At 40.6% G+C, this 23866-nt stretch overlaps 1 protein-coding gene and 3 long non-coding RNA genes across 4 annotated transcripts in view; 1 reads left to right on the top strand and 3 right to left on the bottom strand.

Annotated features, from left to right (window-relative positions):
- Positions 1 to 702: 702 nt before the first annotated feature.
- sugct (succinyl-CoA:glutarate-CoA transferase) overlaps positions 703 to 23866 on the top strand; it is a 192306-nt gene continuing 169142 nt past the window's right edge. Inside the window, exon 1 of the mRNA XM_048266346.1 lies at positions 703 to 832. Within this exon, the coding sequence (XP_048122303.1) occupies positions 727 to 832 (106 nt within the window). The 5' untranslated portion in view covers positions 703 to 726. The remainder of the gene's footprint in view (positions 833 to 23866) is intronic.
- LOC125309423 lies at positions 9787 to 17777 on the bottom strand. The gene is made up of 2 exons (XR_007196132.1): positions 17507 to 17777; positions 9787 to 9958 (listed from the first exon to the last, which is right to left on the bottom strand). It is a non-coding gene; the product is annotated as an uncharacterized LOC125309423 (long non-coding RNA).
- LOC125309421 lies at positions 10050 to 10640 on the bottom strand. Its single transcript, XR_007196130.1, has 3 exons — positions 10610 to 10640; positions 10454 to 10527; positions 10050 to 10214 (listed from the first exon to the last, which is right to left on the bottom strand). It is a non-coding gene; the product is annotated as an uncharacterized LOC125309421 (long non-coding RNA).
- On the bottom strand, positions 17783 to 18484 carry LOC125309422. The gene is made up of 4 exons (XR_007196131.1): positions 18395 to 18484; positions 18239 to 18314; positions 18083 to 18156; positions 17783 to 17838 (listed from the first exon to the last, which is right to left on the bottom strand). It is a non-coding gene; the product is annotated as an uncharacterized LOC125309422 (long non-coding RNA).

The following is a 23866-nucleotide window of genomic DNA, read 5'->3' as shown; positions in this document are numbered from 1 at the left end:
CAAATTATTGTATATGGTATATAACAATTAGTGAATTGGTTAATAAAGTCAGGAGTCAACACCGTTTTGGGTTGGGTCCCAGCGCATGTAGGAGTAATGGGGAATGAAGTTGCAGACAAGTATGCTGGCAACAATACTATGTTACAGGCAACAAAACAAGACAGCATTGATATTCATGTACAATATAACAAAGCAGACATTAAAAACATGATTAAAGCTAAGAATAAGGGTATAGCAATATTTATGGGACAACGAAGACACAGGAAGACATATAGGCCTAATTCAAAAGAATGTTGGGTGGAGCAGGAATACCAGCAGAAGCAAGCAGGAGGAGGATATTGTCTCAAGAATGAGGTATGGACATGGTATGGACAGGGTTGAACAGCACACTAGTTCTAAAGAGAAAGCATGCTGATGGTGAGAGTGGCAATCAAGAAACCATAGAACATGTTATAGAATGTTGTCCTAAATACAATCAGGAACGACACACACTAATAGAACAACTAACGGAAGTAAAGATAAATCTGAATGTTACTGATATATTGCAAAGAAATTCTGGGTTACAATGTTTTAGATGTATTTTTTATTACAACAGGATTATTCCATAGAATTTAATGATGTAGAATCCAGACCCACACTCCTATTCAGAAGGTGGCGGTAATGCACCTAAAACCTGTGTGCCAACAGCCAAAAAAAAAGAAGAAGAAGAAGAAGCAGTTGTAATTAATGTTGGGCACGATGTTGAGTGGTCTACGTCTCAGAGGAACGCAGTTGATCTCCTCTCGCATTCAGATGGGTCGACAGTTCACAACTTTCTTCAATCAGCCACAGGGTAAACCTATTTGTCCTGTGTGATCGTCGCATTATAAGCAACATTCTCCTATCTCCTTTAGTGTCTGTGACAATTAGCCTACATTAACCATCTTCCCTGATGGGTGTGAATTGGTTATTGCTCATGGGGCAAAACCCCAATTTTTGTGGGAATCAGAGATGAGATGTTGTAAAATGTTGTACAAAAAATAAATCTACAGTAGGATGTCCAAAGACGATAACCTGGGTGCATAACCAGGTCAACGAACAGAATATGTTCAGAACATGTATGTCCGTAATACTTTGAACCTCATTACGCTTGGCACGATCAAATGCCATCATTCTGACTGCATATAACGCGATAGTTCGTGCTAGAAATTAAATAAATGCATTTACAGACAGAAGAAAACACGTTTTCAAATGATGCCTTGCAAGTAGCCTACTCTGAAACAAATAGTTGTACAAAATAGACCTACTTAAATGTGTTTATAATTTTATGGACCCACAATTTAATGGAGAGTTCCATTATCAGCATCATAGTTGGCCCCACAAGACTTCCTTTTGAACATTCCATATGTTATCTTAATGCAGAGGAAGTAGATTGGGGCCCAAATAGAACGTTCAAGCATTGTTTTTGTTTTGATTGTTGAAAGGGTCTATAGAACGTTCTATCCCGATCAAATGCCATCATTCTAATCTGACTGCGTATCTCCGTGATAGTTCGCTACAAATTAGGCTACACTTACCGCATAGCGGTAGGGCCTACACAAATATGAGCGCCGCTTAGTTCTGTACATGCTCTTCGAGAAAATAAATCACCTTGTCAATTTCTCTCCATCTCTTACCATCCCCTACTCTTGCAACTTTTGCGTGTGTGTGTGTGTGTTTAATGTGTGTGCGTAAGTGTCATGAAAAGTGGGATTTTCGTCAGTAGACTATGCGGCACTGTAGATTGTCGTGGAAGTTCACTAGTTCAGGTATACGACTGACTACACACCGAAAAGTGTAGCAGGGGGAGTTTTACCCCAGGTGACATTTTTCTAAAAGGTATTAACTTCAAAAGCTCAGGTATAAATAGATAAGGCTCAGTATAGCCTAACTAGACTCGTACATTTGAGCTTGAATTGATTTGGGCCATCCTTAAAAATATTTTCGTTTGCCGTAACCCGACCGACCCTGTCAATTTAGAACCGACCCAAATATTTTTTTTTTTTCCCCCCCTTCCGACCGACTTTGCCGGTTGTAAACTTATGCTTAATACCGACCGATTGTTTTTTTTACTCTAAACAACCAATACAAATGCAATAAAAATAATAGTTATTTTAGTAGGCCCAAGTATTGTGAATATAAATTGCCTACATGCAAACGTGGCTCACTTAAAAAAACCTGTGGCGCCATCTCTACACCATTGGTTTTACGATGTCACTTCGTTTCATTCACACAAACTGATAACACTGTTACGGTTCTGGAAGAACTGTGGCCAGATCTTTTCTCATCCCTTCTCCCCCTAGTCTAGCGGTGACCGTGTCGGAGTATTGAAATTGGTTGTGGTCTATTCAGCATTTCTCAAAATATGGGTCCGCAACATGGAGACTGCTGAGTCGTGGAGTGAAATTAGGCCCGGTGCTTCATCTGATGTTTGCTGCGCAGTTGATCAAGAAACCGCGGATCGACGAAAAAAAAAAAACAAACGTTTCTGCTATCGATGTCATTAAACATGGAGCCCTACAATTAAGTGGTGGTATGAGCATTCATTCAATGCGCGGCGTCTTGCGAGAGAAACTGAAACTAATCGATAACGTTGGTATCAAAGCTCCGCTTCAACCTGTTGGAAGGCTATTTATTTATTTAACGAAACTTAATAGAATGACGTTGTTTTTTGGAACTTCCTTAGAAACAGAGCAGAGACTGTATAATACACTGTATAGCATTGAGTAGGCCTATTGTATAGTCAAATTTCAATATAACGTGGCCAAGAGCTATTGTGGCCTTCTTTCTGGGTACATGTAGATGAGCCCTATGACCCAAAAGTCTGCCATGACCGGGCCTCAGGTCAAAGAAGTTTGAGAAAGGCTGGTCTATATAACCTGCATCAGAATGAGGTTTGCAATGGTGCGCCTGAAGGCACGGGTTGAAGACCCAGTCAGTTACATCACGATATGCACATTTGTGTAAATTCATTCCTAGGTAATCAACATGACCAAAATTGAACTTTTTTTTTTACTTTGAATCTTGAAAAAAAAAATATTGACCTACCTACCGACCCATTTTTATTTTTTTTTGACTGTTACTGCAAACAAAAATATTTTTAAGGATGGCCTTATTTAATGAAAGTATGCTAGATTCATTACTGTGTCATTAGCAATGGCCAAAGTTATCTAAAAAAGATACACAAAACTATTTATTTCAACAATTAGTTTTAATCAGGCTTTGCCACAAAGGTAGAAGGTGCATTCCATGCAAACATCACAGTCTCCTAGAGCAGTGTTTCTCTCTCAGTGTTTTTCAGACCAAGGACCACTTAATCAATAAAAAAAAACCTCACGGACCACCTAGCTAAAAAAGAGTAGTACTTCAACAGTTTATTACACAATAGGCTTACTCACTAAACCACCTTGCTTATTGTCTTTGCACCTTGCTTATTGTGTCAGAGGAGTCATATGATTTAAACTGACATAGCTTACATAGGCAGTGTTGCAGAACTGTTTGGATTTACATACAAGTTGGTTCAATATGGCAAACAACTCATCCTTATTATATTTTACCACGTCTGCTCGCGGACCACTTGGGATAGCTTGCGGACCACCAGTGGTCCCCGGACCACACTTTGAGAAACACTGTCCTAGATCTCAACCACTGTGCATAGTGGCATGACTGTGACCTTTTCTTTGGTCTTGCTTAAATGCACAGTGGATGAGTTAACCACAACTCCCAGCAATACGCTCAATAGGCAGAAATGATGCTGGGTATGACATCTGTCTGTTCCCTGCAAGCTCCAATAATGTAACCCGACTTAAAACAGTCGATAGACTCAAGTTTAGATTCGGATTTCCCACCAACACAATGAGAATTTCACTCATTTTCCCGGGTAGTAGGCTATTTACACAGTCCAGAACAGTCTCAGTCCATATGCCACAAGTTAAGTCCAACCGTTACGCCCCTACGCCAGCAGGGGAGACAATTCCTCTGGTGAGCAGTGGAAGACCCGCCCGTCACTTCCGCCAGTAATCAGCTTACCAGCTGATAGGGTAAACAGTCAGCGTGCGGCTTGCCGGCAAATTCAAACAGAAAGGCTAGCCTACAGTTTGGTTAGGCTACTTCAATTTACTTGGATGTAAGAATGTGGTTCATAGACAATGCATCCGTGATCGTTGGCGCTCGGTCATTCCTTCTAGAAGAGGGGACCTTGAAACGAGCACTTCCCTTTGCTTGGAGGAATGGTGAGCGTTGGATCATCTAGTGCCAGGTTGTGCCAGGAGAAGTGACATCAGCCGTTGGGAAATCAGAGCCGTGGTATCCTTCAGCCGTAGCCTACCAGGGTTCACTTGGGAGGCAAATTGTAGGCGCTACGAACCGGAGCAAGGGTAAGGTTTAAAGAATATGCTTTCATTCTGCTGTAGGCTATAAGGAAATAGATACAATTTCTAGCTGCCTGTGAGACCTATTACGAGACAGTACGCAGGGGCTTCAGGTAAACAACCAGACCTTGCATCGCAGGCGGAAGCTGTGAAGAGTTGGGAGCTTGGGAGACGATCGAGAAGAAAGAGGGTAAGATCTGTTTTTGGTGACTATTTTTCAGGTGCATTAGATGTGTTGTTTCCATAGCCTACACAGTGCATCGTGCAGTACTGATTGTCTTTATTGATTGTTTTTACAGCTGCTGGAAGCGAGACAAACTCTGAAGTAGCCTACAGGGCTACGCACCACAGACATCTCCAAAACGGACCAAATTCAGACAGTATGCCACCAGTTACCTACTGCTCCGAGGCGGCAAACAGCCACTTTGTGGATTTTGGGCTTCTCATGAGCTTACCATTTGTTGTGAGTGCAGATCTCGCTTTGTAGTTGTGTGTCTGTGCTAATAAAGCTCTTTCTTTGAATAAACATGTTCCTGGCAAATTTTCCTTTCCTCAATAAATTCAATCATGTCCTTGATGGTAATAATGTGTAGTAGCCTAACAATGACATTAATATACAACATAATAGCATATCATAAGTATATGAATATATATATGGGGTTTACATTCATAATGACCCAGGGTGACCAATAGTGACAGATCTGCCAACCAATCACGAGTGATGTTTCTTGTTTAAAGGAGTGGTTTTATCCAATACAGAGTAAGGAAATTCAAGCCAGCCACGATTTTGCTGCTATTCATATGCTAATTAGAGTCATTGGCACTCTGCGAGCTCCCCACATACGTCATAGTTTTCGTTTCCAACAATATGTGGCACAGACAAACGCGACGTTCGCAGGCTGTAAATTGACGTTAACTGTCAAAAATTAGGGAGATTTCCGGGTGTTTACGGGGACGAAAATCCCACTTTTCATGCAGTGTGTATGTGTTTTTTCCCTATTATCCTATTCTTAAATCAGGCCTACCTGCAGGCATGTAATTGGGCTACAGGAATAGCATGTTTGAACGGGCACTACACTAGTGAAAGATTAATGTCTTTATGTAGTTCAGAAGTTATCAGAACATACCGTGAAACAAAGCTTTCACATTACAACTTTGGTGACAACATTTCAAATAAATGCCAGTTAGCGCATTAGCAAGTTTTTGTGGAAACTAGGCTGTTGGTGTTGTTTCATACCTTTTGCTTGTGTGTAGTTATTTGCTAGATTTCAACATATTATTGCTTTAAAGTAGGTTACTTGGCAATGGCGTGGGATCACGCGAGCTGGCAAACACGGTCCACTACAGTATGTGCTGCACCCCTCTGTTACCTTGAAGCTACGCTAGCGGCGGTCATAATTACTCTCACGTATTTCTTATAGTGACAGGCACTCAATTGCACCTACACACAACCAGTGGGCACTCAATTAGCCCTAGCCTATACACCACATTAAACATAAATATACTGTATATACTGACAGTATGTATCTATGTATATGTATATACTGACAGTATGTACAGTGGGCATTATTTGAAATGGCCACTTCAGTCGCGCATTATGTGACGTGAAGCTGCGTAAAACTTTAGTACCACTTTGAGCCACTGTGCGTCGCTCTACCACTGTACGTCGCTCTGTCAGTAGCCTGCCTGCCGCCCCTTCTGAAAAGGCAGGAGGCTACCTTTAAACATAATTGTTGCCGAGAGGAATCCCTGCCTACGAATTCAATAACAAAATAAATCATGCATAATTAAAAATGACCTCGATTTAGGCTACCACACAGTGGTTAACGAAAATCAAAATCTGCTTTTGATAGCCTACCCCGCTCCACAAAACGAAAAAATATCTTAATTTGCTGTCTACATTATTGTCAGTGTTGGGGGTAACACGTTACAAAGTACAATTCAAATTTCAGTAATTTGTTACAGTTACTGAATAACTGTAACGTCCATTCCTGCGTTACTCTTGATATCTCTAATATATTCACTTATTGTTTCCATAGGCATGCAGTGATTGCTTATTGAAAATATAGATTAGCCTAGACACATTATTTCATTGTAGAGATATGCGCAGGATAGAGCATGCATTCTCTCCTTGCACCCCTCTCCCTAAAACAGGTTGGCTTCAGCCCGCACCTCCCCTACGCAAATCAAAACAGCGTCTTCAAGAACTGTTAATGCAGACTACAACTGGCGCGGTGTAGCCTACACAACTTTGTTCAAAATTGATGCATTCAAGTTAACTTTGCAAAGTTAGTGTTATAGCCCACTTATCACAACGTTGTCAATCGCTAATGCTAATTTATTCTAACGTCTCTCTACGGAACTACCTGCTTAATTTGCGGAGAACGAAGAGAAAGCACCTTTTTGATAATTGAGCCAGTAGAGAAATAACTGTTCAGAACTAATCTGTAGCCTAGGGTAGGCTTCTGCAGAAAACAATGTTGTTGGCGATTTAATACTATCTAGCGACGTTTTTAACAGGCTACGCAATAGAGGCTTAGACAACTATGACCCACGTTTTGGTTTCGTAAATGAATTTGCCCTACTTCTTGACTGCAATGTAGTCAATTGACTGCTTGACAGGTTATTTTTATTTTTCTGTACAATAAACAAATACATCTGCTTTATGCCGCAGAATTACACACTTGGCCAGCCTACAGTGGGCATCGCTTTCAAATGGCCACTTCAGTCGCGCATTACGAGGCGTGAAGCTGCGTGAAGCTTTAGTACCACTTTCAGCCACTGTGCGTCGCTCTGCCACTGTACATCGCTCTGTCAGTAGCCTGACTGCCGCCCCTTCTGAAAAAGCAGGAGGCTAGGCTACCTTTAAACGTAATTGTTACTGAGAGGAATCCCAGCCTACGAATTCAATAACAAAATAAATCGTAATTAAACATTACCTCGATTAAGGCTACTTGGGTATGGCTTAAGGCTTGACTACACGGTGGTAGCGAAAATCGAAATCTGCTTTTGATAGCCTACCGGTGCCGCTCCACAAAACAAAAAAATATCTTAATTTGCTGTCTGTTATTGTCAGTGTTGGGGGTAACGCAACTACACAAATCAAAACAGTGTCTTAATTTGCCCTACTTCTTGACTGCAATGTAGTCAATTGACTGCTTGACATGTCATTTTTATTTTTCTGTACAATAAACAAATACATCTGCTTTATGCCGCAGAATTACATTCATATTTGGCTGACTGCAGACGCGCCACTTCCCTCCCATAAAAAGCACTTCATACTATCATAAAAAAATCGTTAAAACGAATAGCTATTTGCAATTTGACGAAACACTGGTCCTCATTTTGCATTTAGTTAGATGTCCGAGTCACGCATAATGTTTGAAAACCACTGGCTCGTAATCATTTTTGTGAGTAGCATAGAGATCGTTAAAAACAATAAAGTATGGCTCTCCGTTTGGGACATCGAAAACTTATATTTTTAATAGACTACCGTCGAAGATGCTGACCTGCAAAAGCCTTGGGATAACACGTTATCTCCACTATCATCAGTCATGCCCCTTGATCAAAGTGGGGAATGAAATAAAAGTTTGAGAACCACTGGCTTAAGTTACCTGCAGTCCAGAATCTGTTGCAATATTCTGATGATCGGCGATGATATCGGCAAATGTTTGTTTTCCAAAGTAAGAATTTAACTTCACCATGCACCTTCGACAATGAATAGCTCATTACACTTGTTACTGTTAAACGTAGGCCTACCTGGTATCATTACAAACATTATTCTGTGTCCTAAAACTGGCATATTTTATGGCATTGTGTCATGTAAGTTCATTTGCAAAAATCTAGAGAAATGTGTGAGGTGGTCAGCTGGGGACAATTGAGACACACATTGATTGTGTTATTACTTGAACATTCCACACTATCCACAGCTGTGGTAGGCCTATCAGGGGCAGGAGGATTACTGTTAGCGCAGGCTTTATATAAAATTCTTCAACAGAAGGCCTCGAATGTTGTCTTGTTTGTGGAGCGCTTTGCTTCTCTTCTGTAATCTTGGCTTCATTGAAAATGAGGGCTTCCCTCAATGACCCTCCGAGAATAAATAAAGGTTGAATGAATGCCCAAAATAGGCTAAAGGCCTGTGGTTTGCGCAGCCTACTACAGTAAGTAGGCTAAATAACAGACCGCCACAATATGCGGTATGATGATTTTTTACGAGCAAGATGTTTTTGGTGCCGTACGCACACTGCATGTTCTTAAATAACAATGATCATCAGTAATATTTAACCATTATTTTGTGTAAATGGGCTATGCATTGGGTTAGACGCCAGGGGCCATATTCACAAAGCCTTTTATCTTACCACTAGGAGTACTCCTAAATAGCAATAAAAGATTTTAGTCTTCGTTGTTATGGATGACGTCATTACTCATGCACAAGCTTGACTGAAGTGACCAGCTTGATTGGCTGATGATTGTAACGCGGAAATTCCAAACACCTCCCTTACGATGATGAGTGACAGGTGACAGGTCTCAGAATGCGTGCTCTACACAAGGACGGAAGATGATGAATAACTGGGGCCGTAGGCTATTCACAAAGGCTTTTATCTTACTACTAGGAGTAGGCTACTCCTAAATCGCACTTAAAGATTTTAGCTCTTAAAAGTTATTCACAAAGCCTTTCAGACAACTCCTAAACTAGGAGTGAGTCTTCGTGGCTATGGATGACGTCATTTCTCAGGCACGAGCTTGACTGAAGTGACCACCTTGATTGGCTGTCGATTGTAACGCGGGAATTCCAAACACCTCTCTTCCGATGATGAGTGACAGGTGACAGGTCGGAGAATGCGTGCGCTACACAAGTAGTGCGAAGGACGGAAGATGATTAATAACTGAATAAAAAGGCCTAGCCTAAATGAATAAAGAGTAAGGCAAAACAAATAGCCTAGTAGCCTATGGATTGATGCAGTAGCCTACCTTTGCAACATTATTAAATTAATCTGTCACCATATGTCTAGGCTACGTTTGCAAAGAGGAGAACATTTTAATTTGATTCACAATGAAACTTTACATTTCATTTACATGTTAACAATGAGTAGTTTTGGTTGTTGTTGGTGGCTTTGCATCCCTTTTATGAATGCAAAATTGTTCCCTCGTGATTGGAAGCTCCTGTTGCGCATAGGCTACGCATTTCAAAACATCGCAACGTAAAATGCCACAAAAAAGCTGTTTATGAATAGGTCTTAGTGAGTTAGGAGTCCTCTCAACTTAAGCTGTCCCAGACTTATGTAGCACTCGGCTCAATTTACTATATTCTAGGTTATGTCTAGTTACTTGGACCAGAATCAGAAGTTTCTAGATAAGACTACTGGAGGTAGATGGATGCAACAAGCTAAAGTTTATGTTAGAATAATGATGACATTTAATAAGTAAAAGGAGTGAATGAATAAAATGGTATAAATAACAATAAGTACAATGAATAGATTGAAATAAATAGAATACAAAGTGCAGTGCAATAAATAACAATATCAGATGTTCTATATACGGTTCTATATTCGGGTGCACCCTTATCTTACCTAGTATGTATGTGTATCAATTCAACAAAATGTATTATCAATATCAACGATCAATGTGTCACAATCAATTAATTCAGTTCATTCTGAAGTTATCAGGAGGTTAAGTCAGGGAATAGTCAAAAGGTCAGTCTGGGTCAGTCTTACAGTCCTACCACAGTGGTGTGAAGGGAAATGAAAGGTGAAGGGAAGTTCAGATTCGGGATTCTGGGAGGCTCGCCATCAATTCAGATCTTTTATCCACTATAAAAAACCTGACCTGTAACAGGCCAGAAACAATCATGTATCCAGGTCTCAGAATACAAAACATCCAATAAATAGTCACATCAAATAAATTAAATCAATAAATAAATTATATGAAACTGGTCTATGTTAAAAGGTTTATTAAACATTACAGGAGTTCAAGCTATTGTTAGGCTTTTATGGTGCTGCACCAGCAGTAGCTCTAGTAGCAAACCTAGCTTAGCATAAACTTTTAACGGAAAAAAACGAACTCACCGAAGCCAGCATTCGATGCAGTACAGGCAGTTCAGAAAGTTGCAGTTCTGTTTGAAGTTTTGTCTTCTGGATGTCTACGATCATAATTATGTCTACATTACTATTATTGTAATTAGTCTTGTTCTAATCTTGTAGATATTTCAGTTAAATATGTACCTTCAATCCATTCGATTTAACGTTAGTCCTATCGTTTTCCCTCCGGTCAGGTTTAAGTTCTCGTTCAGGTTTCTATATCATATTAATTTCATTACTAATCATGTTTATCATATTACACCATGTTCTAACTTATTATTGGATCAAATAATTACCTTTTCTCTTCTTATTGAGTTCTTATTGATAGATTATTCTCGTTGGTTCGTGTTAGTTCGTGTCTTTCGTTTGATTTCATTCAAAAGTTTTTCTGTGGTTGCTGTGGAGACGCAGGGGTCGCGCTCTCATTGGCCAGCTAGCTTTTAGAAGTTAACCCTTTATGCACTGGGCTACACCCTCCCCCCTTGAACCCATGCACGTCCCGTTGCATGAATGACCGGGCTGAGTGAGGATCACAGGGACTGAGGGACAGGAGAGTGAATCAGGGCCATCACTTTCAGATAGAGCATCTGTGTAAGCTACAGTTAGGCCATGAAAAAGGGCTTGGACAATTGAGATCAAGGGTTTTCCCATCTGTGTGTACTGCAATCTATTGGGCTCTCTTCTTTGTCACCGTCTTGGAAGGTTCTCCTGTATGTCTGAGGTCTCTGGTGCGCATGGGGCCATCTCGGGACTCTACCTTTACTGTGTAGACTGGAAGGTCTCCAGCACGCTTAACCACAACATAGATGTCTTTTTCCCATTTGTCCGCTAGTTTGTTCTTGCCACGCAGTCTCACATTTCTCACCAACACTCTATCTCCGATCTCAAGGATGGAAGTGGTAATTTTCTTGTCAAAGTGGGATTTATTTCTATCAGCAACTTTCTGAGCATTGCGAGAGGCCAATTGGTAACTTTCCTCTAGTCGAGATTTGAGATTTTGAACATACTGCGAATGGGATTTTTCTTGTTTTTCTTTAAAGGGTAAACCAAATGCTAGGTCAACTGGCAGGCGGGGCTTACGGCCAAACATCAACTCATATGGGGTGAATCCGGTTACATCATTCTTGGTACAATTGTAGGCGTGTACTAAGGGTTTAACAAACTCCTTCCAGTGGGACTTTTGCTTGTATTCTAGGGTACCTAACATGCTCAGCAATGTTCTATTGAATCTCTCAACTGGATTACCCCGTGGGTGGTATGGTGTAGTTCTGATCTTATGTATTCCTGATACTTCACACAGCTCCTTAATTAGGCGAGATTCAAATTCAGGTCCTTGGTCGCTGTGCAACTTCTCAGGGATTCCATAGCACACAAGGAAGTTGTCCCATAGACACTTTGCAACGGTTCTAGCATTCTGATTGGGAGTAGGGATGGCAACTGCAAATTTTGTGAAGTGATCTGTTATCACCAGGATGTCTTTGGTGTTACTGCTATCTGGCTCAAGAGTAAGGAAATCCATGCAAACAAGTTCTAATGGCCTTGATGTTCTTATGTTTACTAGAGGGGCTGATCTTTCGGGAAGGCTTTTTCTTCGCACACATCTATCACAGGTCTTGATTTTGTGCTCTACGTCAACAGACATTCTTGGCCAGTAGAATCTGGTTCTAACAAGATCTAGTGTCCTATCAATTCCCATGTGTCCCATGTCATTGTGCAAACTATGCAAAACAGTTTCTCTGAGTTCTTCAGGAAGAACAAGTTGATATGTGGTGTGACCTGAATCATGTCTTTTGCCGTACAGAACCCCATCGCGGTAATTCCAGTTTATTCCACTCCCGCAACAAAAGAGGGAGGTCGGGGAGCTCTTTGCGCACTGTGGGAGGTGGTTTTTCTCCACATTCCATTTGAGCAATCACTTCTCTGATGGTACAGTCTGCTCTCTGCTTTTCTTTAAGTTCAAAGTGTGAGAAGGAGGGGATGGTTGGTAACCCATGGTCACTCTCTGTGGCATAGCTCTCTGGAAGGGCATCTGCAGAGACAGCAAGAGACTCAACAAGAGTAATACCACAGTCACTGTAGTGCTGGTCGTGTGAAACTTTAACAAGACGGCTCTCACAGACGGCTTTCACAACCTCCACATCCTGGTCAATGTCACCCATGGGCTCTGTATCGTCCAGATGAAACTGAGTGAAGTGCCGGATTCGTTCTTGCTCTTTCTTGGATTGACTGTCATTTAAGAGTTGGCCATGTGGTCTTCTGGACAGGGCATCTGCATCAATATTCTTTTTGCCAGCTCTGTACTGGAGTTTAAATGTGAAGTTTGACAATGCTGCAAGCCATCTATAGCTAGTGGCATCCAATCTGGCAGTGGTGAGTATGTATGTCATTGGGTTACTGTCGGTGAAAACAGTGAACTGGGTTCCATAAAGATAGTCATGGAATTTTTCTGTCACAGCCCATTTGAGGGCAAGAAATTCTAATTTGTGAGCTGGATAGCGTGATTCACTTCTTGACAGTCCTCTACTGGCAAAAGCTATGGCTCTCAATCTCCCTTCCTGTTCCTGATACAATGCAGCTCCAAGGCCGGTGGTACTTGCATCGGTGTGTAAGACATATGGTAGCTTGGGGTCTGCAAAACCAAGAACTGGGGCTGAGGTAAGTTTTGAGATGATGGTATCAAATGCTTCTTGGCAGGCTTGAGTCCAGCGAGAGCCAAATGGTTCCTTCGGGTTAAAGTAACCTGTTCTGTTTGGTGGATGCCCAACTGCCTCGGTTTTCGGTGGATGCCCAACTGCCTCGGTTTTCGGTGGATGCCCAACTGCCTCGGTTTTCGGTGGATTCCCAACTGCCTCTATTTTCGGTGGATGCCCAACTGCCTCGGTTTTCGGTGGATGCCCAACTGCCTCTATTTTTGGTGGATGCCCAACTGCCTCGGTTTTCAGTGGATGCTCAACTGCCTCTATTTTTGGTGGATGCCCAACTGCCTCGGTTTTCGGTGGATTCCCAACTGCCTCTATTTTCGGTGGATGCCCAACTGCTGAATTCCTTTGGGGTTTCCCTTTGGTTCTTGACCCTTTGTGGACTGGTGGGTATCCACGGGTCAGTTCGTTAAGTGGTCCTTTATGAATCTGCGATAGTAACCTGAAAAGCCTAAAAATGAACGCAATCCTTTTAGATTTTTGGGAATTGGCCAGGTTTTTAATGCGCTAATCTTCTCTGAATCAGTCTCAACTCCATTTTCAGACACTATATGTCCAAGGTAACGCACAGACGTTTGAAAGAATTTGCACTTTTCAGGGGATAACTTGAGTCCATATTCTTTGAGACGGTTCAACACTCGCATCAATCTACTTTCATGCTCCTCCAGAGTTCTTGAAAAGATTATGAGGTCATCTAAAAATACCAAAACTTCTCTTAAATTCATGTCTGCTACACATTTTTCCATAAGTCTTTGGAAAGTACTGGGCGCATTGGTTATGCCTTGGGGCATTCGGTTGAACTCCCAGAATCCTAATGGTGTGACGAATGCTGTTTTGGCTTTGTCTGCTTCATCAACTTCAATTTGGTAGTATCCTGACTTGAGATCAAGGACAGTGAACCATTTAGAACCGGTTAAGGCTGAAAAAGTGTCTTCTAGATTGGGAAGGGCATAGGCATCTTTTACTGTTTGGAGATTGAGTTTTCGGTAGTCTATACACAGTCTGACATCATTGTTACGTTTCCTTACTACTACAATGGGTGAGGAGTACGGGGATTCAGACTCTCTAATCACACCAGCATCAAGCAATTCATGGAGGTGTTTTCTAACTGCATCAATGTCTTGAGGGTGTATGGGCCGGGCACGATGCTTAAAGGGGGTCTCATCATGAAGTTTGATGGTATGCTTCACTTTGTCTGTACAACCGAAATCTAAATCATGGTGGGCAAATACTTCAGGCATTCCTTTTAACATATTGATAATACGGTCTTTCCACTCAGGGGGTATGGGAGAGTTGTCAAAGTTAAAGTTGAGCTCAGTTTCTTGAGTCGTGTTCATGGTTTCTCTATTAGCAACACTTTGTTGAGATAAGATGCAGTGGAATGTGGCAAGTTCAGCAATCACACAGTAAGAGGGGATTGTGATATCATGGTCTGATTCATTTGTAATGACAACAGGAACTTTATATGGTGCCTTCGTAGGGACAGAAATTAAGCAACTCTTGACACACAGGCCACCCGGCAACGAAGACTGGGTGGGATGGCCCATTTGCCAGTGGGAACGCTCTGAGCATTAGCTGATCCTTCCAAGACTACTGTTTGGCCTGCAGGGATGACAGCATAAATCTTTCCAACTGTTGTGACTAACGCTATAGCACTATTTGTGTTTTGCTTGTGTCTCAACTCCAGAGTGTTAAGTAAGGCCCTATATCCATAAGGACTGGGTCGGTGGTTTGGGATCGCAATATCTGAATACTTTTCATAAAGCACATCAAGCGTGTTAGTGCCTATTAATACTGACGACTGACCGTCAGGATGTATATCTGGAACAACAAGTGCAAGAGTGGGGATCTCAAAGTCAACTCCAAGGAAATCTCTGGGAAATGTTACTGGGATTTCTATGTAACCTAAATAAGGAACAGACTGTCCTCCTGCACCTTCAACCTCTAAAAGGTCATGAAGAGGTTTGATGTTTTGACTTGTAAAATGTTGTTGATAAAATGAGTCTGGAACTGTGGTTACTTGAGATCCTATGTCTAGTAAGCAGTTACATTGGACACCAGCTATGTTCACTGAAGCTGTACATTTTGATCCTACTAATCCTCTGGGTAGTTTAAATGTTGGTTTCCTAGCGTAGGACTGTTTAAGATTGGCACGCTGCTTGTGCTTGGTTTTAGCGGGACATGATCTGCCAGCTACAGTCCCCATTCGCCCCGAAATAGAGACTGTTTCTAGTTTAAATGGTCATAAGTGGAGTTGGGGTTTTCTCTTTCCCACATCTCCTGTCGACCTTTTAAAAGTTTTCTTTTCTCTGCTACCAGAGCTGGGTTTGGTGGGCTATCACAGTTTGGCTTAATGTGGCCATCCTCTCCACATCTGAAACAGTACCAGGGACGGGGCTTAGAGTTTTGATTTTGCATTGTATGCTGAACATGTTCTCTTGTTCGTTCCTCATTTTTCTTTCTCTCCCATGATCGACCACTAGAATTTCTGTTTGTGTTAGTGTTATGCTTTGGGGTCATTGCTGCTAATTGGCTTTGTATCTGTGCTACCTGCTTCGCAAGTTCCTGTGTGTGTGTGCTAAGTGCAGCATATGCACCCTGTTCTTCGTCACCGCAATACACAGATTGCACATGTGTTGACACTTTCTGCCTACCAGTGGCGCCTAGATGTTGCCTCATACGCATTTCTTTAGTTTCATGACGATCTTCCTCTGTGCGCAGCAGTAAAAGCAACTCTGCAAACGATGGGGGACATGTTTTCTTTTGCTTTAACTGAAGTTCAGAGAGAATGGCGTTATCCCAGCAACCTCTACAGAACTGTGTGAGAAGATGTCTGTCAGCTTCCTCACTTCCAGCACCACCTCGCTTAACAGCCTGATTCAGAGCTACCTGCAGACGTTGCAGGTAAGAGGACGGTTTCTCACCAGCATCCTGAAATGTGCCCATGAACTTGGCATACAGCTCATCGCCATCTTGAACGGTTCCATAAGCAGAATCTAACAATTGAAGATAGGCAGCAGGTAAACTGTTTGGGCTCAGATGTTTGACAATGTCAGTGGCAGGAGGCAGGAGGCTTTCAAGTATTCTCCGTGATCGTTGTAGGTCTGACATGGCAGGGTCACTCATCATAAGTTCAACACTGGAACGCCAGGTGTCAAAATCAGGTTCATGAGGGGGTCTGGGGGCTTTTCCAGAAAAGGCACGTAGTTTAGGACATGACTGCATCTGCAGACCAATGTCTTCTCTTTTAACAATGTGCTCAACTACTACTCGCTGTACTTCAGGAGGGTTTAAATCATTGGCAGTTAAAGCTGTGGTATTTAGGGTTCTGGTGTGTGGAGTGGGGGAAATTGGTGTATCTGTGTAGCTCTGACGAGCATTACAAGGGGGTTTTGTTATTACTGCAGCTAATGCAGGTGAACTAGGGTTTGGCTCAGTGTCATTAGATGGTGCATGGGGTAAATCAGCAATTGACTGACTAATTTGGGACATCATTTCTTTAAGAACTTCAGCAAAATCTTTCCCACTACATTTGGCTATATCTTTGAGTTCAGTAAGGCAGGCTTTAGTTGTGTTATACACTACAGTTTGTGAGTAAACACTGCTAAGAGCTTGTACTCGGTAACTACTGTCACCACCACCATGAGCATAGGGTAGTTTGGGTTCTAAAGCCTTTACGGCAGCACCTGAATTGTATTCTACAATTAAGCTTGGATAAAATTCTGAGGATAAATCCTCAACTGGTATTATTTGATTAATAGATCCATATTGTTTGAGGAAATCTAAAATGTCTTCATCTCTTTCTGTTCCAGTGATGCCTCTAACTAAAACGGCATTTGGAATTTTTACAGCGTGGTTCTGAACAATATCCATATTTTTAGGTTGATTTCAGTTTATTAAAAGTCAGTGAATATCAGAATTTTAGTATTATATTATTGTTAATACTTATACTAAGGTTTTGGGTCGCTAGACACTGTTAAATTACTACTTCAAAATGGTGAAAAAGTATTGCAAATTACTCATCTACCTCCTGGCTGGCTCGCCATATTTCACTGTAGCACTCGGCTCAATTTACTATATTCTAGGTTGTGTCTAGTTACTTGGACCAGAATCAGAAGTTTCTAGATAAGACTACTGGAGGTAGATGGATGCAACAAGCTAAAGTTTATGTTAGAATAATGATGACATTTAATAAGTAAAAGGAGTGAATGAATAAAATGGTATAAATAACAATAAGTACAATGAATAGATTGAAATAAATAGAAAACAAAGTGCAGTGCAATAAATAACAATATCAGATGTTCTATATACGGTTCTATATTCGGGTGCACCCTTATCTTACCTAAGTTCTAAAATATTCAATGTGATCTTTCAATGGTACAAGAAAATAAAAATATATACAATAAATATTCAGTGTATTATAGTATGTATGTGTATCAATTCAACAAAATGTATTATCAATATCAACGATCAATGTGTCACAATCAATTAATTCAGTTCATTCAGAAGTTATCAGGAGGTTAAGTCAGGGAATAGTCAAAAGGTCAGTCTGGGTCAGTCTTACAGTCCTACCACAGTGGTGTGAAGGGAAATGAAAGGTGAAGGGAAGTTCAGATTCGATTCTGGGAGGCTCGCCATCAATTCAGATCTTTTATCCACTATAAAAAACCTGACCTGTAAATATACAGGCCAGAAACAATCATGTATCCAGGTCTCAGAGTACAAAACATCCAATAAATAGTCACATCAAATAAATTAAATCAATAAATAAATTATATGAAACTGGTCTATGTTAAAAGGTTTATTAAACATTACCGAGTTCAAGCTATCGTTAGGCTTTTTATGGTGCTGCACCAGCAGTAGCTCTAGTAGCAAACCTAGCTTAGCATAAACTTTTAACGGAAAAAAACGAACTCACCGAAGCCAGCATTCGATGCAGTACAGGCAGTTCAGAAAGTTGCAGTTCTGTTTGAAGTTTTGTCTTCTGGATGTCTACGATCATAATTATGTCTACATTACTATTATTGTATTTAGTCTTGTTCTAATCTTGTAGATATTTCAGTTAAATATGTACCTTCAATCCATTTGATTTAACGTTAGTCCTGTCAATCGTTTTCCCTCCGGTCAGGTTTATGTTCTCGTTCAGGTTTCTATATCATATTAATTTCATTACTAATCATGTTTATCATATTACACCATGTTCTAACTTATTATTGGATCAAATAATTACCTTTTCTCTTCTTATTGAGTTCTTATTGATAGATTATTCTCGTTGGTTCGTGTTAGTTCGTGTCTTTCGTTTGATTTCATTCAAAAGTTTTTCTGTGGTTGCTGTGGAGACGCAGGGGTCGCGCTCTCATTGGCCAGCTAGCTTTTAGAAGTTAACCCTTTATGCACTGGGCTACACTTGTGCTTCGTGAATTACTTTTTGTGAAAAAATTAGGAGTCCTAAAGTTAGGAGTGAAACACCCATTATTTTTAGGAGTTGCTCCTAAATTCGCCAGTTAGGAGCTACTTTTAGCCTTAAGATTCTTTGTGAATACGGCCCTGAATAAAAAGGCCTAGCCTAAATGAATCAAGGCAAAACAGCCTAGTAGCCTAATGAAACATACGGATTGATGTAGTATCTTTGTAACATTATTAAATTATTCTGTTACTATGCCTACGTTTGCAAAAGAGAACATTTTAATTTGATCACAATAATGTTACATTTAATTTACATGTTGACAATGATTAGCCTAGTTTTGGTTGTTGGCGGCGTTATTGCATGTTAGTTAGCCTATGCCTACATTGCAAAATTGCTTCCTCACGATTGGAAGCTCCTAGCTGCATAGGATTTCAAAACACGGCAAAATGCCGCAGGTTTGTGAATAGGTCTGTGAGTAAGGAGTCCTCTTGACTTCTTTTAAGCTGTCAGAGGTGGGAAGGTGTGATTTGTTGGGGGCAGGGCCGGATAAATGGGCACAAATGTCTGATGGCCCCCCTTCCCCCCAGCCAACGTGAATCAGGTGGTTAGTTAATAGGCCTATCGTGAAGATTTTTCCTGCCATCTAAGGCACGAGCGCATCTGTGAGGCCAAGCCTCACCAAGTAGCTCATTTGTTTACAACTAACATTCCATTTAATTAAACTGCTTTATAGGCTATGCCGAAATAGTTTTCAACATTTTGAATATTATTATATATTATATATTAGTGTCGGGTGAATTGAAATGTTCTCAATAACTAATTTAATGTTGATTTAGGCCTAACTCGGCCTACTTAGCAACACCATTGAACACCACTTAAAAGTTCAACGAAGAGTTGCCATTGCTGCTGCTGTGCTGAAGAGATGTGGACGGCACGGCAGGGCACGCCCAATAAAAATAAATTAACGCAATAGGGGGTTTAAACACAACATAAACGTGAACCACTATCTTACCATGACTATGTTTGCACGTAGCCTAAACTAAAAATAAATTGATATTGTGTTTTTGAAAATCGATACAGTATTGCAAAATAAAATATCGCGATACTCAAGTGTATCGATTTTTTCTTACACCCCTAATAATAGCCCACATGTTGGGTGCCATGAAACGTTCGCGTATTATTCACTTAAAAGCTTTTGAATAATAAAACGTTTATTTCTTCTTGCACAGTGAAACCAACAACTCTTTGCAATACTGTCAGCGAGCCCTCCCCCTTCAGTTAGTCAGAATGAGGAAGCTCTGGAGAGAAATAACTTACCCTTCCCTTTAAATCGGATGCAAAACTTGTTGTCGTCTACTTACACAAGAATCACAACAGCTAATCCAAACACTTAGGTATTCCACAGTTAACCCTTAGAACCCGATTGACGCAAAGCCCATCACAAAACACACCCTTTCTTCTCTGTTACATTGCTCCAGAACTGTTCATCACAACGAGATGAAACCTTTATTGCGTGACAGAGCAGAAGTGGGGCTTTCCAACGAGACTGTACGCACGTGTCTGTACGATCAAGTGTGATAATTTAAAAAAAATCACAAAATTAAATCATATTTACAGTCTTTACTTCTCTGCGTTCACCTGCGCACCCATTACTCTCGTTTTATTTACTCGCAAACCCGTGATCGCATAGATATGTCAAGCATATCAGATGAAAGAAGAGACACAGGGCTATCCATTGGTAATACAACCTTCTGGTTTATAAAACAGACAAAGTGAAAGTAAAATAATAACTTCATATAGCTCAACTTACCCCCACCCATAGACCCATCTGGGTTATAAAAACAGACGAAGTGACTGGAAAATAATAACGTCATGTAGAACAACCAACACTGCATACCCATTACTCTCGTTTGAATTACCCGCAAACCCGTGATTGGATATATATACACAACACATGTTATTCATGATGAAAGAGGAGACACAGAGCTATCATTTGATACCAAATACAACCTTCTGGATTATAAAACAGACAAAGTGACAGCAAAATAATAACTTCATATAGCTCGACTTACCCCACGTTTTTGTGTGTTTTTGTGGCAAAGCATGTTCATAATCCAACACTATCATGTGTTTCTCTATGGCAAAGCATGTTCATAATCCGGTTTTGAGATCCTAGTAAATTCCTGCATGGCATCCAATTGAAGGCTCACATTGCATCCTAATTTGTTCGACAAAAAAAACACTTTTTTTGCTTTTACTTTGTTCATGGCAATGCAGTAAAAAAAAGTTGTTATAGAGAATCATCATGAGTGCACGCAGGCTAAACATGCAAACTCGGGTCAATTCAGGTCAGATCAGTTAGTGTCACAGATATGGAGCGCAGAAAGGTAATTTTTCATCACCTAAATAAAAAATGGCATTTATTTCTGTAAGGCACATACCACATATGTCTGTAAATTGCTCAGCCCCAAAGTCCACCTCCACCATGGTTCTTATATTGCCAGATTCAGGACAGTCTGGCCTACGCATACATGAAAGTCATGTCCAGCTGGCAGCTTGCTGTGGTGAGATACAGCTTTTTGTCTTTGTATTATTTAAAAAATCAAATCAATGCAAGTATTAATATATGGATTTGTAGCAGATCTGGGTAGCATAGACTGCTGAAAAAAATATAGCATGTGACCAGGATAAATGCTTATAACTAGTAGGTAGTGAGACTGGCCAAAAATAGAGTAGGGCTCATAGGGCTAAATACAAATGGACTTTATTTATGTAAGGCACACACCCCAAATTTTTCACATTTGCTCAGCCCCAAAGAATCCCTCCACCATGGTAGAACTGCCAGCTTGCAGTGGTGAGATACATGTCAAAATTCAAATCAAATCAATTTAAGTATTAATACATGAAATTGTGGCATTGGGTAGCCTAGACTCTGCTGAAAAAAAACAATATATAGCATGTGTGTATGGCACTTACAATGGCCAGGACTATAAAGGACAGGACTTCTAACTAAAGGTAGTGAAAATGCCCTTAAAACAGTGTAGGGTTCTAAGGGTTAAAAAAAGGAATTGGGTTATCTTAGCCAATGTCGGCGGGTAAACTTTCTCAGAGCGACCAGAGAAAAAAAATCTTTAATTCTTTACTGGAAATAGTTTATTATACAAGAATAAAAAGGATACAGAAAAATACAAAATGCAGAAAAAGTATATGTAATGCACAGATTAAAATAAAGTTGAGCCCTTCTAAAGTTTTTCCACTTATAGCAGTTGTAAGAAATGTGGGTTTCTGTTGTTTGACACATGCAGACAAGCAGGCACACGCACACACTCATACACACCCCATTACCCCCACACACACTCACAAGCGAACACACCCACACACACATACACACACATATAAATCACACACACACATGCAGGCAAGCAGACACATGCACACACACACACACACTCACAAGCAAACACACACACACACACACACACACACACACAGAAGCATACATATACACAAATGCAAGCGCACACATGCACATACTCATTTACAGTTATGTGCAGAATAATAGCAGTGTGTTTTAAAAAAATAAAGCTCGAAATCCATGCAGGGCCAGTTCTCCCTATACGCACACTACGCAAGCTGCGTAGGGCCCCACAAGTTAATGAAGGCCCCCTCCCCCGTTTCCCTTGAGTCAAGCTAGTGACAGACAAGTTAGTAGGCCCTATGCAGTTATAGCGACAGTGCCTCATACATTAAAAAGATGAACATGAAACCGAATTACCATTCAGAGCATGAAAAACGGCAGAAACGGCAGAATGAACAGTGGAAACAGCAGTCGGGTAAACTTGCGGTCGTTCCATGGTTTGATGTCAACATGCATCTCTCCAGCGCGTGTTGCTGGCCTAGCCTAGGCCTATCTAACAGGGATCTGATCTGTCTGTGGCTTGCTTGCCAGCCTTTCCCAGTCACAGTACTTCGCAAAGTTGTGAAATATAATCGCATATTCCGTTTTTTTTAATGCGGGCGACTGGCTACATTTAAAAAAATGACAGCATCTTTAAATGCGTTCATAATAACGTGCAGCTCGGGATGAAACTAGCAGTTTTTCAGCAGAAACATGCGAGGACCCGTCGAAACTAATATGTGATTTCACTCTTCCCATACATTTTTAAAAGAACTAAATTATTTTACAATATTTCAGTCAAGCTGTAGTCATAGATAGCCTACAACTGAACGTATGCAAAATGGAAAGTAGCCTAATGTATTAAGTTTGATTCGCTCGCTGTGCTGCATGGACAATATATGCACATCGTAAATTAGGCCTATATGAAGTATTCATATTCGTAATGATTGTTTAAAATAGTCTACGTTTTAATAAATATTGAAGTAATCAGAGCAGCGCGGCACCTAGAACAGTTGCACTGTAACGTTAACGTTAAAGCTACAGCTAAATAGGAGAGCCACAGTCTGAAGCAAGTTTGCTGATGTCAGATTAAACTACTAAATGGTTTGGACACATCATTGTAGACCGGTGGCAGTGCTATACGTGCGTGCGAGTCATGAACATAAATTAGGCAACAGATAGCCTAAATATTTCAAAGTAGTCTGCACAAACCAATACTTGAGTACACTTGGTGTTCACTTTCACTATGACATGGACTAAATTGCACGTCTTTACTGGACAGCAGCAGGCAGCAGTTTATAATGTACTTGCTGCTGAGGATGATCTGTTAACCAATAAGCAATCGGAGCATTAATTGTTTGTGTAACGAAGATTCTAGTGCTACACAACACAAATGTGAAGCAATTCTCAGAAATAATGGTAATGCAACTAGATATTAGTGCAGTGATTCAAAGTAAAGGAAAATCTTGAGACATTTTTCAGTTTATACAGTAAATGTTTGAGTTTGTAAAGAAAAATGCAAACACTGCTATTTTTTTGAACAGCCTAACATTCCTTTTTCTTCACTTTCTGTAAAGGTATCACACAAACTTGATCAATTTTGGTCATGTTTTGATTTGAAATGGAATGTGCAGTGTTCCCATGCATTGATATTATGGAATTAACAGCTATTCTGAGGATTTTGAGCTTTATTCATTTTTTTTAAAACACACTGCTATTATTCTGCACATAACTGTACATACACAAAAGTTGGAGATGGAGTAGAAGATGGAGACAAATTGACAAGCGTGACTTATTTTTGCAGACAGAATGTGCAGGACTGAGTGGCGGTCATATTTTGTACTGCTTTGCGGTACATCTAGTTTCCAGAAAACGATTATTAGCTAAAGTTCTCCTTT

The sequence above is a fragment of the Alosa alosa genome, chromosome 16, assembly GCF_017589495.1.
Source record: "Alosa alosa isolate M-15738 ecotype Scorff River chromosome 16, AALO_Geno_1.1, whole genome shotgun sequence".
Taxonomy (NCBI): domain Eukaryota; kingdom Metazoa; phylum Chordata; class Actinopteri; order Clupeiformes; family Clupeidae; genus Alosa; species Alosa alosa.
The sequence above is the reverse complement of the archived record's forward strand: the minus strand, read 5'-3'. Positions and strand labels throughout refer to the sequence as shown.